Consider the following 23,928-nt stretch of genomic DNA (forward strand, 5'->3'; position numbering starts at 1 on the left):
CCTTCAATTTGTGGAGATATAATATAGCTGAGTTTTTTAATAAAAAAATGTGAAATTATTAGGATGTTTTTTTTTTGGTTTCCCGGTATCCCCCAACCCGGCAGGTCAAAGACTAATCCGTCGCGGTACTGAGCTCCATTTAAGGGTTGCCGCTGGCCAATGGGTTGCTGCATGCACAAGGCGGGATTCGAACCCCGACACTTACTTAAGCGGACTAGTGAGCTAACCACTAGACCAACCCAACTTGGTTTAAAATGAAGTACTATCATTATCATTTTTGGTATACAAAAGGGCCAGAGGCCCAAAAAAGCACAAAAAAAAAACTACTCTAATAAAAATGAGTTTCAGTAATTAGTATTGAGATTATGCTTCAAACCCCAATTTGCTATCCAGTTTGTACAGGTATTAACTTCTTTATAAAAATGAGTAATCTTTATCTATCAATCTCTAGTGAGAAAGTTTTCTAATTCTATGATACAATATGGTGTCATTTCTACTTCTTATCTATTTTCCTAAAATATTATCTGTTACTGTTCTAGAATTATTCTTTCTAATAAAATTTTGGATAATGTCTTTCTGCTTGATAAACGGAGTTGGTTTATAAAGAACCTGTCTATGACAATAAATTTATCTTGCCTCTTTGGAGTTGATTTTTCTCATTGTGGTATTACCACAATAAGCTTGTGTTTGAAGACAAATGATTCACTTGTGGCTGCTATAAACGCCATTAGGAATCGTTGTGCTGAGATTGTTAGGGTGATGAAAAGTTATGTTTCGATCAAATCCTATAATTCAGCCCATGACAGTCTTATTAGGTGGTGCCCCCGCCAGAGCATTGCTTCAAGCTAGCTAAATGTTGATAGCTCATTTTTCGGGCAAAAGAATAGTGTGACTTGTGGTGGCATGTTTAGAAATCACTTTCGGAAGATATATCACAAGTTTTTTTATCACATTAGATGTTGTTTATCGTCCATGCTGAGTTATAGGGATTTATCAAAAGCTTGCAAATAGTCATTGCTAAAGAGCTCTAACACATTAATATCGAGTTAGACTCTTGGACGACAGTGAAATTCATTAAAGAAGGATGCCATGAATCCCACTCTTGCAAGCCTCTCTTGGATGATATTAAACTCTTAGTCCCGACTTCAAAAAGTGAATATTGTGCACACATTGCGTAAAGCCAACTCTGCAGACACTCTAGCAAAAAAAGGCCAGGACCTTCCATTGGCCTCCATCTATTTGATGATTCTCCTCTAGATATATGTTATGCCTTGTCTATGAACTGTGCTGGTTCCCTTAGAATGAGGGGTATAGTTCATTTTGTTTGTCTTTTTTGGGATCCTTGACCCTATATGTTCACGATAAAAAAAAAAGAATGCTCTAACCACACCTTCAGAGCTCCGCAATGAAGGCTGAGCAAATTTCCAAGTTCCTTGTATAACCAATAATCTATTTTCCCTCATTGTTTTTAATAAGACCCATGATTCTTCTTGGCTACACTATTTGAATTTATCTGACCCAATTGGTGGGGGGAAGGGAGGTTTCATTTAATATTTATTTGGTGGCTCACTCTAGAACCTATACTTAGCTGCTTGTTGTTGACTGCTTTTTGTATGATGTGGGCATACTTCTGTATAGAGAGTGGGCGTTGTTTAGGCTCTTGAAAGAGAATAGTTTCATATTTCTCTATTTCCAGAGATACCACAGGCCTACTGAAAAGATGTAACACCAGTCTACCAATGGTTTGTTCCCTAATTCGAGCTAAGGTACCTATCAATCCAATCTTCCAAATCTAAAGCATGGAAGTTCAGAAGCTACCAGGGTCTACTAAATTTCCTCGGATTCCTTTCGCTCCCTCACAGTCACAGAGCACATGAAGGGTGTCTTCCTGATGGATGTGACAAATTGGCATAGGGGAGAGACCTCATACCACTTATATCTTCTGTCACTAGTCATGAGTTACGTGAGGTGCTTGCCAAAGGAAGGTGGCAATACGATGAAGAACCTTCCAATTCCAAATCCTTCTCCATATGTGTTTACTTGGAGGGCTGTTGGACAGCACTAAATACGTGGATTTAATGGATAAGCGCCCATCATAGGTGTGCTTCCACGCCGGGGTGTGCGTGCGCAAGCCCAGGAGATTTCAATGTGCGCGTACGCATAGAGGTGTGCGTATGCACAAGTGCAAAATTTCACAATCTGTTCGCTCGCACAAGGCGTGCAAACGTCCTCAACAGAATGCACCTTCCAACGTGTGCGTGCGCACAGCTTGCAGAACTTCGTTGGTTATGTGAGCGCACAGGGCGTGTTAGCGCTCCCATCATAGCCATGTCCCCGTGTGTGCGCACAAGACTATGCGTGCGCACTGGTTTAAAAATTCACGGGTGTGCGTGCGCACAAGGTTGTGTGCACACAAACCAGAAATCACAAAATTCTGCAACATTACAGAATTCAGATTTTACACCAAAACTCTCAACAATCATATCTTTTTCTACAAATTTATTTTTCCACAAAATTTAAACCATTTTAAAGCTTGTTCATCATCTTTCAATTGATATAAAATGCATTCAATTTCAAGCACGGTAGCTAAAGATATGATTCATTGAAGTTCATCAAAATTTTGGTTTTACCAAAGTTCACTAGTTCTCAACTTCCCACAATCCTCAACCAAAGTCAAACCAAAACCATACCAAATTCTAATTTACCTCATAACTCACCATTTGTATCACATTCCACCATTCATACCAAATTTTTTCCTTCACACTTCATTGTTCTCAACCTCAATGTCAAATAAAATCAATCCTTCATCAACACATTCATAAATCATAAATCTATCAATACCAAGCATCATAATCAATCTCATTTCATCTCATTTAAATCTTTACACCATCTTTATCAATTTCAACATCATAATTCATCAACATATTCAAAAATCATCAATTCATCATAATTCATCATAAAATCATCGTTCAACAATTCAACAACCATTTCAATTCAACCTATCCTATGGGTCACTAGTCTAAGTGTCCAGAAATATATATTACATAGAGAAAACCAAAATCATAACTTAGTTGATTCTCAATATGTACCAAAACCCAAATAGAGCACAATTCAAGCCTCCAATCCACAACCAAGTCACCAACCAATTCCATAAGCATCAACAATCACCAACAAGCTCCAACATTCAAGCTAATATCACAATTTCATATAAATCAAAACCTAATACTCACAATTAATCAATGTACAAGGGTTCTTGAGAAGTCTTACCTCATTCACTGAAATTTGGGATATAACCCAACATTTTCTCACTAATGATTAGCACCTAAACAACCAAAACACAAATTTTTCTCAAGATCAACACTCACCAAACTCGAAATTCTTAGGGCAGCAGGAAAGAAAAACTCAAAATCTTACCTATGAAGGTTAGATGAAGTAACAGGCTCGGAAAGAGCTTCGCGTAGTCGCTGACGGCACGCGAATCGGAGCACTGTAGCTCGAGATATGGCCACTGAAAGTGACGAGTGAATAGTATTTTTGAAACCCCATCCTCTCTTCTCACTTCAGCTGCAACTGTCACTCTCTAAGTGTTATGGTGCTGAATGGGGTTCACTTAAGTGTTTATATATGTTGGGTTTGGGTCCAACTTGGATCCGATCCAATCCGTTAATATTTTTAGCCCGTTTAATCCAATTTGGACCAAACTTTTAAAATTAATGCCTAGTTTTTCTATTTCTAATATTTTCTAAGGTTTTTTACTATTTTTAATTTTTCTCACACAGTAGGACAAACTTAAATTGGTTCGACCGATTCGGCTACCGGTTGCAATTTTTACTCGGTTTTTGCCAAAAATACATTTTCTAACTCAGAAATCTATTGAGTCCAAAAATTATATTTAAATTCTCAAATTATCATTCTAAATTTTCGGATCCTATTTTGGCCAATATTAATTATTTAATTAGACAGTTAATTAGTCGCGGTTCTTACATCATGAACACAAAACAAATACAAATAAATTTAAATAATCTCAAGCATTGGTCTAACATAAACAAAATTATATTGATCAATCATATGTTCTAGGTGTATGCAAAAGACAAGATTTAATGAGCGTAAAAATCCAAAACAAAGAACCATTGCATCCACAGATAAAGGTTAAACATTACACAACTAGTGAAGATTATAGGCAAATTATTCGACTATAGCTAGATTTAAATTAATTACAGTTGTGATCAAGTCACAGTGGTTATAAACTAGCTATCCGAGTTAACTTTAACATTGTCATGTAGTATACATACAGTTTCATATTATTGCAACAATTATATATATTATTGACCTTAAAGTTCAGAACATATTCATCATCGAAGAAATTAAATTAAAATTACTATAATAAAAGATGCTATAGTTTAGGGGTGTTCGTAGTGCGGTTTGGTTTAATTTTTTAGAAAAAAGTCATCTGATCCAATAGTTTAATTAAATTACGGTTCAATTTGGTTCGGTTCGTTCAATTTTTCAATCAATTCAAAGAAAAGCCTGCCATATTATTTCACAAAATTATAACATTAAAATCATATAACACAAATATGCAATAACTAACAAAAGTCTTGATTTAATAAAATTCAATGACAAAAGAAAATAAATAAAAACTCAAAATCACAATTTCACAAACATGTCAAGGAATTCCTAAATGTAGTAAAACAAATGAACTAACTCTATTAAATGATACAAATAACACAAGACTAACAGAAATGTCATTGCATTATGTAAGAAATAACACATCTAAAGATATTACAAACAATAAAATTTTTTCTTTCTATTTTTAATACCATTATTTCAGTATATTTAGAATGTTGAAGACATCTTTCATAGTACAAAGAACTTCATAACTTGCAATTGAAATGCACTTCATAGTAGCGGCAGTTTCGACTGGAAACGCTAATCTCTTGAGATCGTCGATTCCAATGTTAGAGTTGAAAATTGGGGTTCGTTTGGATTTGGGGTACACCAGGAGGAGGGGCAAGCGGATTATAAGTCAACCCGAAAGATTTTGCGGATAAGAGAGAGTGTAGGGTCAAGGAAGCTGAAGATGGTTTTGTTGTTGTTGATGATGGTGATGGTGATGGAGCTGAGGGATGGGGTGATCGTGACTGTTTTGGATGCACGGGGACGAGGGTACAAATGGAATTGTGGACCCATTAATGCGACGGCAGGATCCAGTGCTGTCGATTGTTGTTGCTGCTGCTGCCGCGGAGGTGGTGAATGGTTTTTTGGTGATGTGATTGAGGTGGACGAGGAGGTTGATGGGTGGTGTTGAGGGGGTCGTTGGATGAGAGAGAGGAACTTGCCGTCGGCAGCGGGTCTCCTCCACCGCCATTGGTGAAGTGGGTAATGGGATAGTGAAGGAGTGAGTAGCTTTTTTTTTTTTCTTTTTTCTCTTTTTATTTTATTTGATGATATTTTTTTTTGTGGAAGCCACACAAAACAACATAGTTTTAAGAGAATGACTTTTTGGTCCAGTTGTCAAAACTACCTTTTCACTAATGTGCCACGTGTTCAGCCGTAATGACAGGTTATCAGAACGAGTCACGTCTGACTTTTTCGTTAATTCTGACGAAGGCATTTGCGCAAAAAACTAATCTGACTAATTTTTAAAGAGGCGAGGAATTTAAAAATATTTTCAAATGGTCAAGAATAAAATGTTGGCAGGATAAAAAGTCGGAATCGCTTTTCTCTTTTCTTTTTTCCTTTTTCTAACTTCAATAGGTAAACATAGGCCCACTAAAACTGGAGATGTGATGGCAGAAAGCCCATAATGCAGTAGGTAATTAAAATAGTTTCCAGAAAGATTAGTTTAGTATACTAGTAGTGGGTGTGAAAAGGGAAAACTGAAAATCCGACATTCCATAGTGAGCGTGAGCAGTAACAACCGCTGTAGTTATTGTAGCAGTTTGCAAGTTGAACTTCCCATTGAGCTGTTGAGTGTTGAAAGCGCGAATATGGAATCGTCAGTGCCTTGCGGACACTCAAACCCACTTCTCTCATTCTCCAACTTCATCCATCAAAACTGCCACCGCCTCGGCGCCGAGCTCGCCACTCGTTTCAACAACACCAATAAGCGCTTCGCCGGAACCCTAGATCTTCCTCCTACGCCTCCTTTTCTTTCCCTATTGGCGTCAATCACTCAACCCAAACACGCCCTCGCCGCTGCCGCTACTCTCAGCTCCCAGCAGGTGGCCAAGTCCCTCGCCGGCACCAAACTCTTCACCGTCAGCAATTCCAACAATGAGTTCGTTCTCATCTCCGATGCTGAAGGAGCTAAGTCTATTGGATTGCTCTGCTTTCGCCAAGAGGACGCTGAAGCCTTTCTTGCTCAGGTTTGTTCTTCCCACTGGAGAGGCTCTCATATTCGTCACAATAATTGTGTGGATTTTCAATTTTCAACCTCTCGATGCTAATTTGTTTTGTTCGTCCTTGTTTTCTTAGGTTCGATCACGGAGAAGAGAACTTCGAGGCAAACCTAGGGTTGTTCCCATAAATCTGGACCAGGTTTTCTTCCCATTTCTTTCTTGTCAATTTCAATCCTTTTTAGTTTTCATAGTCAATAGAGTCGTCGCTTTCCTTCTGTCACATTCAAAGCCACTTCGGAATCAAATCCTCAAGAACTAAACAGTGAAACAGTCTGTAACGTTTTTCCCCGTTTGAATTCGTATCGATGTATCTTTTGCGGCTGCTGACTGTAACTGGAGAATTTTTGGTATTTATACTACACTTTTACATATGTTACTTTTCTTCTGCTTTAGGTATATATGCTGAAGGTTGAAGGCATTGCATTCCGATTTTTACCTGATCCAATTCAAATAAAGAATGCCATAGAGGTTAGCATCTGTTTTAATTCCTGTACTCGATATATTATCACTTAAAGCCACACCTGTTTTCTTTTTAATCATCTCATCATTTTAGTCCAATAGCAGTCACAATGTTGTATGAGTTATGTATGGGAATTGGTCAGTGATATCAATGTATGTTGATTGTACATGAAATCACAAACTTGTATTCTTAAACTCAGCCACTGGCCTGTAAGATTGGGAACTAAACTATCTTCATTTCCTTTGTTTCTCAGCTCAAAGCAGGCAAAGGCAACAAGGGAAGTTTGATGGAGTCCCTGTTTTTCAGGTATATTTCATATTTGTTGTTAGTAAACCTAAGTTTTAAGATGAACTTCTTGGGCGAGGCATGGGTGGGGTTGCAAGACTATATAGAATTTGTTTTTGTTTTTGCTGTTATGTATTTATCAGCATAATAAGTGGATTAGTACTATCTGTATGATCTTGGATGTCAATAATTTCTTTTTTCCTGCCCGGACCTAGATATCAGTTAATTAGTTGATTACAGTCAATGCATTCTATATGATATATAAATATTAAAGACAATCACTTATATGAAATACTGGAGATGGCCGATAGTTTAAAGTCATTCAACTATTTAGTGTTTCGTGGTTGGAACTTACACTAACAGTCCTTGATCTTTACTTTGTTCTTTGATCATTGCCAATATCAGTGGTTACAGTCAGACCTTTTTGTGAAGAAGAAGAATAAGCGTTACTGCCCTGTATATTTCTCAAAGGTTTGTCTGACCTACTGCTCTTCCCATTTTTTCACTTATACTATCATGGCATCATGAAGCATGTTTCTCTATAGAATATGATTACATATTAGTTATCATTGATTAAATGGACAGGAAGATGTTGAGCATGAACTATCCAAGGTTTCTAGGGCATCTAGAGGAGTTGGAGTTTCTCAGAATATAATGGTACATAGTCTTCCATCTTCTATTCATGTTTTTTTATTAATGCATCTCAGAAACACATGAGCAAATTTCAAATTCATTCTTCAGTTTCACAACCTAATGTAAGTTTTAGATATTGCTTTAGGTTTCCCTTGTTAAACTTGACAACCCTTTTGTTTGTGTAACTATACCCTGTACTCATCTTATTTACAAGATGAAATTGTTTAGGAAACGAGAATCAAAAGTAAGGGAAGCAGTTCTGCTTTGCATAAAGCTAGAAGAATTCCACTTTCTCTTTTGGGATTGATTCCACTTGGTCCTATTAATCCCGATACTTGGCTATATATATGTGTTGTTTTGTGTTCTTTTGTAATGATTCAAAAAGTACTTGCTAGATTAGAGTTTTTTTTCCCTCTCTTCAATTGTAATCTATCATTTATTTTAAACTCGCTTTGTTTCTTTTTCCCCTTTAAAAAAGCAGGTTGGTAGCTTGGAAGATGTACTGAAAAAAATGGAGGTAATTAGTCTGCTTACAGGTTAATATCTTATAATAGCTACAAGTAGTTTAAATGTTGACAAGTTCTCTCTCTTTCCGAAAATGATACAGATGAGCGAAAGGAATTCAGGATGGGAAGATTTAATTTTTATTCCACCAGGAAAAAGCCATCGCAACACATACAAGAAATTGAGGCTTGATTTACAGGTTGCAAAGTTGAGCTAACCAAAGTTTTTATGTGGTTTTTATGAGCAAATTAGATGTTGTTACATTCTAGTCAGATGGTGAGACGTCAACAACTCTCTGCCTTTCAAGTTTCAATTGTGCCGCCCTTTCTTCTTCACATCTTACCAATAAAAATTCTTTTTATAATGCAGATGCTTTTTTATAGATTCTCGGTGGATACAAGTTACACGTGAATTTGAAAGGACAAGCCGCTAACATCCATTAAAGAGGTGGATGGAATACCATTTAAGGGTGTTTAAGCAATAATGTTTATAAGTTAATAAAACGAGAGTTGTACAGTACGGTATTATTTTGGCAATACTTACAAACAATGTATTCCTTGAATTCTACTTTTATGAGTTCATGCATATTCTTTAAGATGGCTATTTTGTTGACTGGTTCCTGTTCCTGCAAAGAAAAGGATTACAAAAAGTTAGGTTAGACTGAAAACAGATCTTTCGGGTCCCACGGTTGGCGCCAAATGTTCCTGTCTGAAACTGTTCTCCGAGAAATAGCATTGACCACATCAGGTGTAATCTTAGCCCTTAGAGCTCTAGTGATGATCTGGACGCTCAAGTCAAATATTAGATACCAAAGCTAACGAAAAGATAATTTTCTGTATATTCTTAAAGACCGATAACTGACTTGGGCGTCGGAGTTCTTTTTGTAGGGTTGGAGGTCAGAATTCTGAGGATCAAACAGATCATCACTGGATCACTGGTGCTCTGGGGCCTAAAGGTTACACCCAGTGTGGTCGAGCTATTCCTCGGAGAGCAATTTCAAACAGAAACAGTTCCTATAATAATAATAATAATAATAATAAGTTGGGTGAAAGTTAAAGGAGGATTATCATAATGGATCCATCGTCGTGTAGGATTGGAAGAGCATAATTGAAACAATTAACCACCTCAAGAGAGTGATTTACCATGGACCTATAAAGACCTAGTTGACCTACTCCTACCCTCTAATTGATTGTAAGTTGTAACATAAAAATGGTAAGCTTCTCGTTGGTCTCATTTGGTGACTAGCTGACCCCACTTGGGAGTTAGTCTATTCATGGAAGGCTGCTTTGGGGGACAAAAATGTGATACTTCACCATTCTCTTGGGTTCTAGCCGTTTCCCTGAAAGGAAAATCATATTTGGTGATTCATGTCTTAAGATTTTTTATATCAGTACCAAGATAAGCGCCACCAGTTTTTCATTAGATATCAACTATCAAGAATTGTTGGAGCCTCACAATTCATGAACTAATAATTGTGATCTTTCGTTCTATTGAGGAAATAGACGGCGCAACAGAATGGTTGTTGGCCAACCTGCTCTTGTAGGTTTCAAGGTTCATATGTTTTTTAGTCCTCCTGGTACCTCAACATGGACGCCATGTTTTTACTACTATAACCCTTGATCTAGTTCTGAACTAACTCACACTAGAGAACTTAAGAGTGGATATATAAGTAATTCCCGAATTAATCTTAGAAATTCTAGTTGACCGTCAACCTGAAATGTAAGCAAAAGCAGTTTTCGTCTAGAGTCTTACTTGTCTCACGCGAAAGGGAAAGGACACGTGGAGCTGCATAGATGGTCAACTTGATTTGTGATTTACTCTAATTCTTGGAATCACTTGCTTCTTAAACCTTTCACCTTATTTAACTACTTACTTTGAGTGGAGAGAGTTCATCATTTAGAGTTTTAGATTGATAGTTAGATAGATACAGCTGAAGCTACAGCTATAGCACAAGATGGTAAAGACAATTCCATCTAAAGCGAAGGTAAGCATAATCAATTTGGTGTTCTTAGCCGTCTTTCTGGTTGTTTATGGAACCCTTCTTCTCCGGCCATCTTCTTCTCTCTATTTCGAGAATGCAGCCTCCCTTGTAAGATGCTCCCTCCGTGAATGTCGACACAAGGTAACTGACTAATAAATCAATTAAGCTGGGCCTATATCTGTTCATTTTCTTTTCTTTTTCTTGCATCATCAACTTGATAATTAACCATTTATTATTTGCTTGATAGGTAGAAAAGAGCTTCAAAATGAAAGCAGTGTTAGAGGAACCTCAACGAGAGAGATCATCAAAGAAGAACAATGCAACTAATAAGATAGAGTTACCTAGCTTCTTTGGTGATATAGGGAAAGGAATGAAGATAGGACTGGTCAACATGGATGAAGAAGATGTAAATGAGTTCAACCTGCATGGAGAAATGATACCAGTTTATTTTGAGAAGGTATCACAGTCTTTCAACTGGACAGACTTGTTTCCCGAATGGATAGACGAGGAAGAAGAGAGTGACGTGGCGTCATGCCCGGAGATACCTATGCCGGAGTATGCAGAATATGGGAGCATGGACGTCATAGTGGCCAAGCTGCCATGCAAGTACCCTGAAAAGGGGTGGGTAGGGACGTTTTCCGGTTGCAGGTTCATCTAATAGCAGCGAATCTGGCGGCAAAGAAGGGGAAGAGGGATTGGAGATGGAAGAAGACAACGAGGGTGGTTCTGTGGAGCAAGTGTAGGCCAATGATGGAGCTATTCCCATGCGACCAATTGGAGAGGAGGGAAGGTGAGTGGTGGTATTACAAAGCGGACGTGAAGAAGTTGGAGGAGAAGGTTTTGTTGCCTGTTGGGTCCTGCAACTTGGCTTTGCCTCTTTGGGAACAAGGTATGTTTTTACCGTCATTCGCTTTCGACATTTCGTTGCGTCTTTTACCCATTACCTGTCTTCTCTGGTTTGCTTTGCTTCAACTAAACAAAATAAACATGCACTAGAAAGTATAAATTAAAATGGAAACGCGCCAGGTAGGGGTCGAACCTACGACTTTCTGCTTAGGAAACAGACGCTCTATCCACTGAGCTACAGGCGCTACGTTGTAATTTCTTAAGATACATTAATTTTCACAGTGACAAGAATTAGCCAATCATGGTTCACTGCCATTTCCAAAAATTGTATTATGATATTACATTAATACATTACCCTTCATCTCACATTAAAGTTGGGTATGACCTTCTACTTTCATATATATAAAAAAAAAAGCATACATATTCAAAACATGAACGTATCTGTGTGTATCACATATGCCTGCCAACGTTTTTCATAGTACGTGGAGTGTTTTTTTTAATTTAATTTCCCTTATTAATCTTAGGAGAGAGTAGTGAGAAATTACTGCAATACATGTTGTGTAAAGTCCAACCAAAACATATTTGTACGCAAATGTTGCAATCGTTTTGACGTGTTAATATGACTTGATGTTTAATTAACGTAACTCTACGTCAAAAGCAAACCAGGCAATAGAAAATAATTTGAGTTTTATTATCATTTTGTAATATTTTTTTTAAAATAATCAGAACTATATATATATTTTTCTTTGGGACAAACGAGCTCAGTAATACAATTGCAAGGGGTTATAGTAGTGTGTTTAGTTGGGATTAGATTCTCTCAATATTTTTTTTATAAATAAGACAAAAAAACATAAAAAACATTAAAAAGATAAAAATCACACTTTAACCTTAATTGAAAAAAAATTAACGATCCATTCTCGTATTTAGTTTGTTATTTCATTGTGTAGATCTAAATTTAGCTCGCTTGCATAATAAATTTTAGGATTTTTATTTAAGATTTTTATGAGTAGAAATTTTAATTTTATTTTAATAAATTTATAATAAATATTTAAAAGTTAAAATTTATATGTTTTCTATAAAAGATTTTTAAATTAATGACTTAACATGTGTCCGTAGCTAAACTTTTTTTCATATTAACTAATAGCTAGTCACCAAAAAATATTAACTAATAGCTGATAATTAATTACTTTGTGTACATTTAGTGCGTGTTATAATACCTTCTGCGTTTCTGGTGTGTTTTGCTCCTCCTTTTAAGTTAGCTTTTAAAGTAAATTAGACCCAGTTAATTTCTTATACTAATATTTAAGTTGGACAAAAATTATTCAAACACAAGTCCCATTAATCTTTTGGTCAAAATTAATTTACAAGAGCACATTGACACCAACAAGCATTCTAAATATGCACGGAATCTTTTTCATCATGCATTTCATATACAATTGTTCTATAGATATTTTGCAAACTAATAATAGTGCATGAATATACTATGAAGTTACATTTACTAATAATATTAAGATGGAACATTAATATTCCATCTCTATATATATATATATATATATATATATATATATATATCTCAATGGAACAGTGTGTAGCTACTAGTACTACGAATAATTCTAGTTCTGTTGTTTGCACTTCATTATCATGAAAAATGGCGGGAGGAGAAGCAGAGTCAAAATCATACAACTCTCGCTATTTTAATTGTGATTAACATCCCCTAACCACTCCAATCTTTTTACGCATCATGCGAACTAACGACTCCATATTAGATTGTGATTTTGCTTTTTATTATTCTTGTTCAAAACTTGATTTAGCAGCGATTCCGATTTGTCTTCTAAGAAACCTCTTCACTAATAGTAGCTTCCAAACAAAGCATAGCTTTCTTTCAAGTTTCACAATCGATGCTGGAAAAAATGCTAAGTCTTCATTTCAATTTGAATTTTCAGGTATCGATGAGGTTTACGACGTGTCCAAGATCCAAAGAAGTGTGAAATCCAGATCAAGAAACAACCGCGAGGCCTACGCCACCGTGCTCCATTCCTCCGAAGCCTACGTTTGCGGCGCCATAACTCTCGCACAGAGCCTCATCCAAACGGGAACCAAACGCGACCTTGTTCTCCTCATCGACAACTCAATCTCCGCCCCGAAACGCCGAGCCCTCGCCTCCGCAGGCTGGAAGATTCGAATCATAACACGAATCCGAAACCCTAGGGCCGAGAAAGGAACCTACAACGAGTACAACTACAGCAAGTTTCGCCTATGGCAGCTCACGGACTACGACAAAATCATCTTCATCGACTCCGATATCATCGTGCTCCGGAACCTGGACATACTCTTCCACTTCCCTCAGATCTCGGCCACGGGGAACGACCAGACGATATTCAACTCGGGGATCATGGTGATCGAGCCTTCGAACTGCACGTTCGCGACGTTGATGAGCCTCCGAGACGGCATCGTTTCGTACAACGGAGGTGACCAAGGGTTCCTGAACGAGGTTTTCGTGTGGTGGCACAGGTTACCGAGGAGGGTGAACTTCTTGAAGAACTTCTGGTCGAATTCGACGCTGGAGAGGAGGGTGAAGAACGGTTTGATCGGTTCGGAGACGGCGGAGGTGTACGCCGTACACTACTTAGGGTGGAAGCCGTGGCAGTGTTACAGGGACTATGATTGCAACTGGGACGTGGAGGAGCAACTGGTGTACGCGAGTGACGTGGCGCACAGGAGGTGGTGGAAGGTGCACGACGCCATGGATGAAGAGATGCAGAGGATGTGCAGGCTCACGAAACGGCGTCGTACTGAGCTCAATTGGGAAAGAAGGAAAGCGAGGAAAAAGGGTTTAGTGAATGGGCATTGGAAGATCAATATTACGGATCCTAGACGATTTGGCTCTCTTTTGATTCATTAGCAATAGGTACGATTTGGCTCTCACGGAGGCCTTTTTGCTTTTCCGTACTGTTTATTCTGGATGAACAATGCTTACTGAATAGTGAAAAAATCAAAAAAGGACGTTATTATATGGGCTAAAAAATTTTGATATGGAAGTAACATGAGTGATACACTTTGATATGGTAATTGTTCCGGGGCTTACCTAGAACCGGACGGTGGTTGGACTTGTTTGAGGCCCAAGCGCTGGAGGAGTGTGGTCTCCGACTTGGTTTACGTCTGGGAGCCGCCTCCGAGTTGTGTGTTCCAAGAGATGGGGGGTGGTACCTGCAAAGACACTCCGATGCCTAAGTCAGCATGGGGTAAAGCAGGTTTAGAATGTATTGGAACTTAGAGATACCTGAGGGGTGTCAGGGTATTTATAGTGGTGATCCAATAACCACCGTTGGAGTAGTGCCACCTTTTTAGGTGGATAACCGTCCCTTTATCTAGGGATTGTTGGGATATGGCTTCTAGAAGTGGTTAGAGAGATTTTAGGGCAGTTACTTATTTGAATAAGCGTTATCTGCCAGCTATCTCTTGAACCCGACTTCTTTGGAAAGAAGTCTGTGTTGAGTCCGACCTCTTTTGAGGAGGTCGGTGAATAACAAAGGCCAATCTTTGGATTGGGCCTTTTGGTGTATTTGGACCTGGGCCTTAGTGTTGGGCCAGTGTATGAACAGTGCCCCTACTCGAGTTCAATCTCTTTTTCTTAAGAGTTGGATTCGAGTATTTAAACTCGGGCTTGTAGGCTCTGTATAATTGGTTTTAGCACATCTTACTTAACCAAAGAATATTTCTTGTCCTAGTTTCATACAACTCGTTCAATTCGAGTTGTTTTGAGGATCCATGACTTGTTTTAATACAAATCACCTTTCTGAAACTTATTCTGATTTCTTACGACTTGTTTTGATACAAATCGTTTATTTCAAAACTCGTATTTTTTAGTATAACCTCATCTAGCTCGTTCGATGCGAGTAGTTTTAAGGTCTTACGATTTGTTTCATTTCAAATCGTTAATTAAAACGTGGCTATTTCTTGATCTAATTTCATACAACTCATTTGAATTCGAGCTGTTTTTTTAGGACTTCACAACTTGTTTCAAGTACAAATTGTTTATTTTGAGTCCCTTTAAACTATCAGATCATCTTTATAACCATCGGACTTCGTTGCTTTATCCATTATGCCCCTGCTCGAGGTCGAGCTTTATGAAGTCGGACTCGAGCAATCAAGCAGAAAGGATTTTCGAATGAAGCCTTTTTTTGTTGAACTCATTCATTCTGAGTTTTCTAGATGACTTGTTTTTTATACAAGTCACTTTTTTGAAGCACAACTCGTTATATATCAAGTTGTTTTGCGCAATTTAAATTACTTAGATCATATGGTTATTTTCTTACTCGATTTTGTTCAACTCATGGGCTTGAGTTGTTTTAAATCATCAAGCCGTATTATAACCATTGGACACCAATTTATACCTCGTCGCTTTATCCGAGCGACCATTGAAAAGGCCAACTCGTGATTTTTGCGTTTTGTCGAGCATAAATTGGCGCCTTAGGTGAAGGGATTATATGCTTATTCCCTCCCCTTTCTAGTTTTTACAAGGTTGTCGTCCTTGTGTATGATACAACTTGTTTTATCCAAGTTGTTTTGGAGGATAGTTTTTACGTTTCGATTTTGCTCAAAAACGTTTACAATCCTTCCTTTTTAACTCGTTTCTATACGAGTCGTTTGAAGTGATTCATTTGATACAAATCACTTTTAAAGCTTTGCTTTTAGATAGACACGACTTGTGCTTGACACAATTTCGTTGAAAATATGGTTGACTGGCATAACTCGTTTTATCCAAGTTATCCTTATGTTGTTGTGAATGCTAGAACGAGTTTTCTTGGAACAACTTGTTTTTGTGAAAGTGTTCCATTTTATACGACTAGGTCGTTTATTTTTAGAACTTGTAGAGATGAGATTCTGGGCTTGAGATTTTGTACGATCCATTTGTTATCCGTGTGGATCGAGTTGTTAGATCGTATTTATGCCTCAAGGGGCATATTAAGTTACTTTTGCGACTTGTTCTAAACACAACTTTTTCAACCCGTTTGGCCCGAGCTGTTTCGAGGTGTTTTCTTTCCAATTCGCATATGTAACTTCTTTCCACCAATTGGTTCTTCGTCGCTTCATCCAGGCGATTTCTATATGATCGGCCCGTGACTTTCGCGGTTTATCGAGCTTCAATTGGTGTGTGTTAATTGTAGAAAATCAATTTTCATAAGGAATTGTTTTATCTCCTTATGTTGGAGTGTGTTGCGACCTGGATAGTTTTTCACCTTCGAAGTTAGACACTTTGTAGTAGCCCTTTTCTAAGATTTCAGTAATCTTAGAAAAAACCTTTTTGATCTTTGTTTTTGGAAAACCTTTTACTTGGCTGACTGTCCCTTTCTTTAAGTTTTCTTTAACAACTCGGGACAGCCTTTTGCCTTAGTGCTTTCAATAGGTTTCCTAATCTCTTTTTGGTATTCCTTACACTCAATTTTTGATTTATTGAGCTCTTATGATTTAGGTTATTTTTGCGATGCGTTTCTTTTTTTCTCGGTTTTTCTGACTTGTAAGTCAGATAATTTCCGAGTTTATTACGATCGACTTTTATAACCTCTTTACACCGACTTGTACCTCGTCGTTTTATCCTGACGACCATCTAGGTCGGTTCATGGGATTTTCACGCTTTGTCGAGCTTAAGTCGGTGCGTTTCGTAGAAAGAAAGAAAAACGAGAAGGAATTTATAAGAGATAAAAGATCTTTATTTATTTGCGAAGGTACTTTTATTGCTACTAAGGGTTTTTTACTATCTATGATCCCTTAGTCTCTACTACGATGCCTCGTTAAAAACCCTTCTTCAGAAAAAATCCTTTAATTTTTGGGAAAAAATCATGAAGTTGGAAAAAGAGTACATCAGGGAGTAGAGTTCGTTTTTAGTACCTTTTCATGCCACGACCTTGGTAGCTCGGTGCTGTTTAAGTCAGTCACCTTGTAATAACCTTTTCCTAAGATCTCAGTAATCTTGTAGGGTCCTATCCTTTTGTTGTCAGCTTTCATTCGCCCGAACTCAGTAGCCTGATATTTTTTCTTATCAAGATGAGGTCTTTTGCGGCGAATCTCGTAGCCATCCTTTGTCTCAAGAGCTCTTTCCTTATCTGAGTTTGCTCTCAGGTTTCTGGAAGGGGGCCACGTTCTTCTTTCGTGCTCTAGCATCATTGTAGAATGTTGTCTTTAGTTTTTAATAATTTTGGACTTAGCTTTCATGATAAGCCAGTGCCCCTACTCGAGGTCGAGCTTCATAAAGTCGGACTCGAGTATTCAGTCATGCCATTCTTTGAATCTTACTATTTGTTGCTATGTGACTTTTACAAGTTATTTTGGACTCTCTTTTTGGGAGGTCGGATAACTTGTTTTATACTTGTTGTGTCAACTTAGCAAGGTTGGATACTTATCTCTTGGCTTGAGGAGGCATCCTTATAAATCGCCATCCTTTCTCAATTTGTTTTAAACAAATTGTTGTGACGTCGGGTTTACATCCTGTTCGTAGGTCGGCTCCTGAACAGGTCGGGTGGACAGAAGATGCAAAGGTGGATAGATGAGGGTGTCTTAGTCCTGGATGCGCTGATCGAGGGTCTGCCGAGCTGGCGAGCACTTGAGTTGGTGAACGGACGAGGGGGGGTGCCACCTGCAAAGACACTCCGACGCTCAAGTCAGAAATCGTACAGGCAGGGGGAGTGATGTAGAAAGTGACGTACCTCGGGGGAAGAGCCAATCTTCCCCTTATATACATGTCAGTAGTGGGCCCCTTATGGGACAGGCCCATATTCCCAAGGACGCTGTCCTGCAGCCGCGTGTGAGCCGTACAGGACGCGTGTCCGGGTCGGTTGGAGGGCGCGTGTCCGGGTCGGGTACTGCTCGGGTCGGGTCGGCCCAAAGCTGGTTCTGGGCCGGGCCGTAACAGTGCCCCCACGCGCCAATGGTAGTCGTGGGAGCTACCAATGGCGTGTCGTCTCGCATCTCGTCTGGTCGGTCGCTCGTGGGGAGGACGTGTCCCCAACGCGCGTCTCTTGGTTGCTCAAACAACCGTTTCATCGCTTCGTTTCCTGTGCCGAGCATTGAATGCTCATAATGGGGTAAAAAACCCCGTTTGAAAAGACCATTTTGCCCCCCGGCGTTTCGCGCTCTGGAGGCAGTTTTTAAACGAGTGGTTAAGATACTTCTGCACTTTATGCACTTTTCTCGCACTCCCTATTCTCCCTTCTTCCTCCTTGCTACAAGGCTTTGCTGTGGTGCCTCCGTTCGTGTTTCTTGCATTTTCCCAGATTCAACTTCATCTTCCTTTCATCGATTCAGGTAACTTTTGGATCATCCCCTTTTTATGCATTATTTCTGTATGCTTGTTGTTTGGTTCTTTGAAGTTATCGTGTAGCCTCTTAGTTGCGAGTAGACGTGTTAGGGGGAAAGGTACCATTCCAGGGTAGGTTTTTTCTCGCTCTTAGCCATTTAGTCTTGTTTGGCCTTAGCCGGGAAGTCGTGAGGGCGGTGTGTGTGTTCGGCTTGAGCAACCGATCTCTTAGACTAACTGGATGGTACCCCATGTAGGTATGGCTCGCACGGTCTCCCGGGCATCCGTTAACCCCGCGGCGTACGACCAATATGCTTGGGTCGTCTCTGATGTAAGGGATTCACCCAACCAAATGGGCGAAGAGGAGCTCACCGAGTTCCGACAAGCCGGGTATCTATGCGGCGGGACTGACGAGGAGGCCAACTACGACGTCTTCGTCCCGGCTCCCCACGAGCGTTTGTACGAAATCAACTTCCAACCCCGCCAGGTCGCCGACTGGATTTGGTTCTATAAAGCCATGTTCACTCAAGTCGGGTCCGCATTCCGTTCTCCGCCTTTCAGATGGCACTCTTAAACCGAATCTCCGTGTCACCGTCGCAGTTGCATCCGAACAGTTGGGCTTCTATCCGCTGTTTCGAGATGGTCTGTGAATATCTCGACCTGCCGGTGTCCGTAGATGTCTTCCTCTTTTTCTTCACCCTCACAAACCCTTCCAAGGAGGGGAAACATAGGAAAGGGTTCATGTCCTTCCGGGCTGCTCAGGGTCGGAAGATTTTCGGCTTGTTCAAAGATTCTTACCATGGGTTTAAGGACAAGTATTTTAAGGTCCGCCCGGCCAAAGATCGTCACCCCTTTTGGTTGTCTCTGGAGGGGGCACGGCTCATCCCGACTTATTGGAGCTTCGGGGCGGGAGCCAATAGTTTTATTAAGGTGGTTTATAAAAACATGTCGGCAGTAGATCAGCAGATTGCCGAGGTGCTAAACGCGGTTTTTGGGAAGAACCCTGTAAATCCCCATCTCCTTATGGGTGATCGGGAGTCCGGCCGTAACTATATTTGTGAGATGCTTTTCACTTTTCCCTTTATCTTTTTTCCCTTTTGTTGGTATTATGTGACGATTAACCGACCTCCTTTGTTTTCCTGCAGTGGATATGTCTGCGTCAGTGACTGGTCTTCCCGACCTGTTTCAGACTTTCCTTGGTGGTGGTGATGATGAAGAGGATAATGATCAATCTGTTGCTGAGACGTCCGCAGCTCCCCCAGAGGACAAAACTTCTTCAGGGCAGGAGGCCGTTGTTGGGGGGACCGGGACCTCAACGCAAGCCGCCCAGGTCGAGGTCGGGAAAACGGTTCATGACTCTCCCCCTCGCGAAGTGGTAGGTCAAGGGGGTTCGACGTCCGCTCCTGATGATGACGTGGAGGTGGTCGTCCCTACCCCTAAAAGGAAGAGGCCGGCGTCTTCTAGTCCCGAGGGGGTCCTCACCGTCATGGAGAGGAATTTTGATGCAAGTAACTTTATAGATACCCAACTCATTCCTGGCACTGAGGAGTACTTCCATGAGTCTTCCCTTGCCGGGCAGGCGAGGTGGATGTACCGAACTCTTCTGCGGGGCGCCGTGATAGCCCGGAAGGCCGAGTTTGAGCTGTCCGGGATGGAGTCTCTCCGTCGGAAATTGGACTCCGCTGGGAAGGCCAACAATGAATTGAAAAGTGAAGTGGAAACTCTCCGGCAGCAGTTGACTCAATCTTCGGAGAAGTTGGACGCCGCCGAGAAGAAGGCTACCACCGCTGAGCAGAAAGCTACCTCCGCCGAACAAAAGTTAACAGCTGCTGAGAAAAAACAGAAAGAGTCGGACGCGACGATTGAACGTCTGGTCGAGCGTGAGATGGCTCTGGAGAAACAGGTCGGCGAGGTGCAGAAGCGTACGGCCGAAGTCGAGAAGGAGAAGCAGGCCGTGGAGGCCGATCTGGCAGCGTGGAAGGCCAAGTATAAAGACGTCGTTAAACAGGGTAAAGGCGCGATTTTGGGCACCGAGGAGGCCCTGAAGGCTCAGATTAAAATTGTTGCCCCTGAGTTCGACACGTCGGCAATTGGCGTTTTTAAGATTATTAAGGATGGCCAGGTTGTTGATGTTCCGAAGAAATGAACTCTTTGTTTCATCGTTTTTGTTTAGCCGTTTTGTTTTGGCTTGTAGACAGTTGTTTTTAGCCGTTTTGGCTTACGAACAGTTTAATCTTAGCCGTTTTAATTTTGGCTTTGTGAACAATGACTCTTTGGCCGCTTGCTCGTGTTGTCGCGATGACGTTACTCGTCCGATCGTGTTATCGTTTTTAGTAACCGTTTTTGGTTTATAGTTGTTTATATCGGCGGCCCGTGGGCTCTCGTGTAGTTGCTCGTTACAACGGTAGTTGATGACCTCCCGGGGTGATCAGTCCCGGGTTAGGTGTCGTCGCTAGTCACGACAAGATGATTTATCTGAAAAACGGAGGTAAAATAGAATGGAGAATTTGCACGAGTGTATCTTATTCGGTATCCACGTAAAAGACTTGAAAGTTACTATGAAATTCAAATGGCAAGTTAACTACTTAGCTAGATTAGCCGGCAGGTTGCTGCGTCCTCTAGGAGTAGAATCTTCTAAGGTTGTCCGCGTTCCATGTTCTCGGGACCTCCTTGCCATCGAGCCTTTCTAACTTAAAGGCCCCTTTTCCCATCACTTTCTTGATTCTATATGGGCCTTCCCAGTTGGCCGCTAGCTTGCCTTCTCCTGGGGTCGGCAGGCCGATATCATTTCGCCTCAGGACGAGGTCGTTTGCCCCGAATTCCCTCTTGAGCACTTTAGTGTTGTAGCGGAGCGCCACTCTTTGTTTTAGCGCCGTTTCTGTCAAGTGGGCCATTTCTCGGGCTTCCTCTATCAGGTCCTTTTCTACAGTTTCCTCTACTCCCTTCAAAAGCAATCGCGGGCTTGGTTCACCGATCTCCACGGGTATTACTGCATCCACCCCGTACGTTAGTCGGAAAGGGGTTTCCTTGGTGGAGGATTGCTCGGTTGTTCGATAAGACCAGAGGACCGATGCTAGCTCGTCGGCCCAAGCACCCTTTTTGTTGTCCAACCTCTTCTTTAGCCCTGAGAGGATAACCTTGTTGGCGGACTCCACTTGTCCGTTCGTCCGAGGGTGTTCTACCGAGGAGAACCTTTGCCTTATACCTAGGCCGTTGAGAAATTCTGTGAACTTTTTGTCAGCAAATTGTGTGCCGTTGTCCGAGATGACGACTTCTGGTATCCCGAACCGTGTTATCACCTGCCTCCACATGAATTTTCTGCAATTGGCTGAGGATATGCTAGCCAATGGTTCGGCTTCTATCCATTTGGTATAGTAATCAATTGCTACTATGAGATATTTGACCTGCCCAGGGCCGACAGGAAAGGGCCCTAAGAGGTCGATTCCCCACTGAGCGAATGGCCGGGAGGTCGTCAGCAAGCTCAACTCGTTTGCCGGTGCCTTGGCAAAGTTGGCGTTCTGTTGGCACTTTATGTACTTTTTGACAAACTCTTTGGAATCTGCCATCATCGACGGCCAGTAGTACCCAGCTCGGATCAACTTCCTTGCTAGGGTTTTTCCTCCGATGTGGTGCCCACAGCAGCCCTCGTGGACTTCCCTGAGGACGTAGTCCGTTTGGTCGGGGTGTAGGCACTTCAGTAGGGGCTGGCTGAGCCCTTTTCTGAACAGCTGTCCTTGGATGACGGCGTATTTGGCCGCTTCTCTCCTTAATTTCACCGCATCCTTTTCGTCACCAGGGATTTGGCCGTGTTCTAGGTAGTTGGTGATGGGGTCTAGCCATGAAGGACTTAGGGTTGTTATGTGTAGTGCAATTGCAGGTTCCCTTGTCATGCCTTGGATGAGAGACCGGTTTCCCTCCCCTGGCTTCGTGCTGGCTAATTTTGATAGGAGGTCTGCTCGTGTGTTTCTTTCTCTGGGTACATGCTGGACCGTGACCTCGTCGAACTTTTGGCTCAAGCTTTTGACCTTTTCCAAGTACTTCTGCAACAAGGGGTCCTTGGCTTGATAGCTGCCGTTTACTTGGGAAGTGACGACTTGGGAATCGCTGCATACTTCCAGCCTTTTTGCGCCGACCTCTGTTGCTAGGGTCAAGCCTCCTATGAGGGCTTCGTATTCTGCTTGGTTGTTCGAGATGGGGAACTCGAATCTGACCGATTGTTCGTATACGACCCCGTTTGGACTTTCTAGGATGATCCCGGCTCCTCCGAAGGTCTGGTTGGAGGCTCCGTCCACATGGAGCTTCCACCGTGTACCCATGTCTTCGCCTGGGTCTCCTGTTACTTCAACCAAAAAATCCGCCATCGCCTGCGCCTTGATGGCTTGCCGGGGCTCATACCGTATGTCATATTGAGAGAGTTCGATGGACCAAGTCATCATTCTTCCCGCCAGGTCGGGTTTTTGGAGAACTTGTCGGATCCCTTGGTCCGTTCTGACGACCACTTGGTGACTCTGGAAGTACTGTTTTAACCTTCTCGAGGAAGTTAGGAGTGCTAAGGCTAGCTTTTCCAACTTGCTATATCTTAACTCTGCTCCTTGTAGGGCCCTGCTTATGAAGTAGACTGGTTGTTGGGTCCTCCCGTCCTCCCGCACTAGTACTGCGGCCAGGGCTTCGCTTGTTATAGCGAGGTATAGGTACAGTGGTTCCCCGTCCCTTGGCTTCCCGAGAACGGGAGGTGCCGCTAGGATTTCCTTGAAGTGTTGAAAGGCTTCTTCGCACGCGGGTGTCCACTCAAACGCCATCCCTTTCTTCATGAGGTTGAAGAATGGCAGGGCCTTTGTCGCCGAGGCCCCGAGAAACCGGGAAAGCGATGTCAATCGCCCTGCCAACCTCTGGACGTCCTTGACACAGCCCGGGCTCTTCATCTGAAGTATTGCCTGGCATTTCTCCGGGTTGGCTTCTACCCCTCTCTGAGTTATCATAAATCCTAGGAACTTGCCGGCTTCCATGGCGAAGGCGCACTTGAGGGGGTTCAGCCTCATACCATGTTGACGGAGGGACGCAAACACACTTGCCAGGTCGTTTAGGAGGTCGTCAGGTCGTGTCGTTTTTGCCAGGATGTCGTCCACGTAAACTTCGACCGTTTTCCCTATGAGGTCGTGGAATATCCTGTTCATCAGCCTTTGATATGTCGCCCCTGCATTTTTCAAGCCAAACGGCATTACCTTGTAGCAGAAAGTTCCTCCTGGCGTTATGAACGCCGTTTTGCCTTCGTCTGGTCGGTGCATCGGTATCTGATTGTAACCGGAGTAGGCGTCCATGAAACTCAGATACCGGTACCCCGCCGCAGCGTCGACGAGTGCATCTATGTTGGGGAGAGGGAAGCAATCTTTGGGGCATGCTTTGTTAAGGTCAGAGTAGTCCACGCACATTCTCCATCTGCCATTGTGTTTTTTCACCAATACCACATTTGAGAGCCACGTCGAGTAGTCCACTTCTCGTATGAAGCCTGCTTCTAGGAGGCCGG

At 41.5% G+C, this 23,928-nt stretch overlaps 3 protein-coding genes and 1 non-coding gene across 4 annotated transcripts; 2 read left to right on the forward strand and 2 right to left on the reverse strand.

Moving 5' to 3' along the window:
• Positions 1–5,870: 5,870 nt before the first annotated feature.
• LOC130945234 (protein TIC 22, chloroplastic-like) lies at positions 5,871–8,667 on the forward strand. Its single transcript, XM_057873962.1, has 9 exons — positions 5,871–6,368; positions 6,478–6,540; positions 6,795–6,891; positions 7,139–7,167; positions 7,561–7,617; positions 7,732–7,803; positions 8,261–8,296; positions 8,387–8,559; positions 8,653–8,667. Exons 1-8 carry the CDS (start codon positions 5,991–5,993, stop codon positions 8,498–8,500), a joined length of 846 nt encoding a protein of 281 aa, XP_057729945.1. The 5' UTR covers positions 5,871–5,990; the 3' UTR covers positions 8,501–8,559; positions 8,653–8,667.
• Positions 8,668–10,186: 1,519 nt separating this feature from the next.
• LOC130944083 (UDP-glucuronate:xylan alpha-glucuronosyltransferase 2-like) lies at positions 10,187–14,486 on the forward strand. Its single transcript, XM_057872228.1, is given in 4 exon segments — positions 10,187–10,405; positions 10,512–10,887; positions 10,890–11,153; positions 13,054–14,486. Coding segments are annotated over 4 exon segments (1,767 nt in total). The 5' UTR covers positions 10,187–10,237; the 3' UTR covers positions 14,013–14,486.
• Positions 11,283–11,355, reverse strand: TRNAR-CCU (transfer RNA arginine (anticodon CCU)). Its single transcript has one exon. It is a non-coding gene; the product is annotated as a tRNA-Arg (tRNA).
• A 6,536-nt stretch (positions 14,487–21,022) lies between the features above and the next one.
• Positions 21,023–22,765, reverse strand: LOC130945319 (uncharacterized). The gene is made up of 2 exons (XM_057874054.1): positions 21,809–22,765; positions 21,023–21,703 (listed from the first exon to the last, which is right to left on the reverse strand). Exons 1-2 carry the CDS (start codon positions 22,763–22,765, stop codon positions 21,023–21,025), a joined length of 1,638 nt encoding a protein of 545 aa, XP_057730037.1.
• Between the last annotated feature and the right edge of the window lie 1,163 nt (positions 22,766–23,928).

This window comes from Arachis stenosperma, chromosome 8, assembly GCF_014773155.1.
Source record: "Arachis stenosperma cultivar V10309 chromosome 8, arast.V10309.gnm1.PFL2, whole genome shotgun sequence".
NCBI lineage: Eukaryota > Viridiplantae > Streptophyta > Magnoliopsida > Fabales > Fabaceae > Arachis > Arachis stenosperma.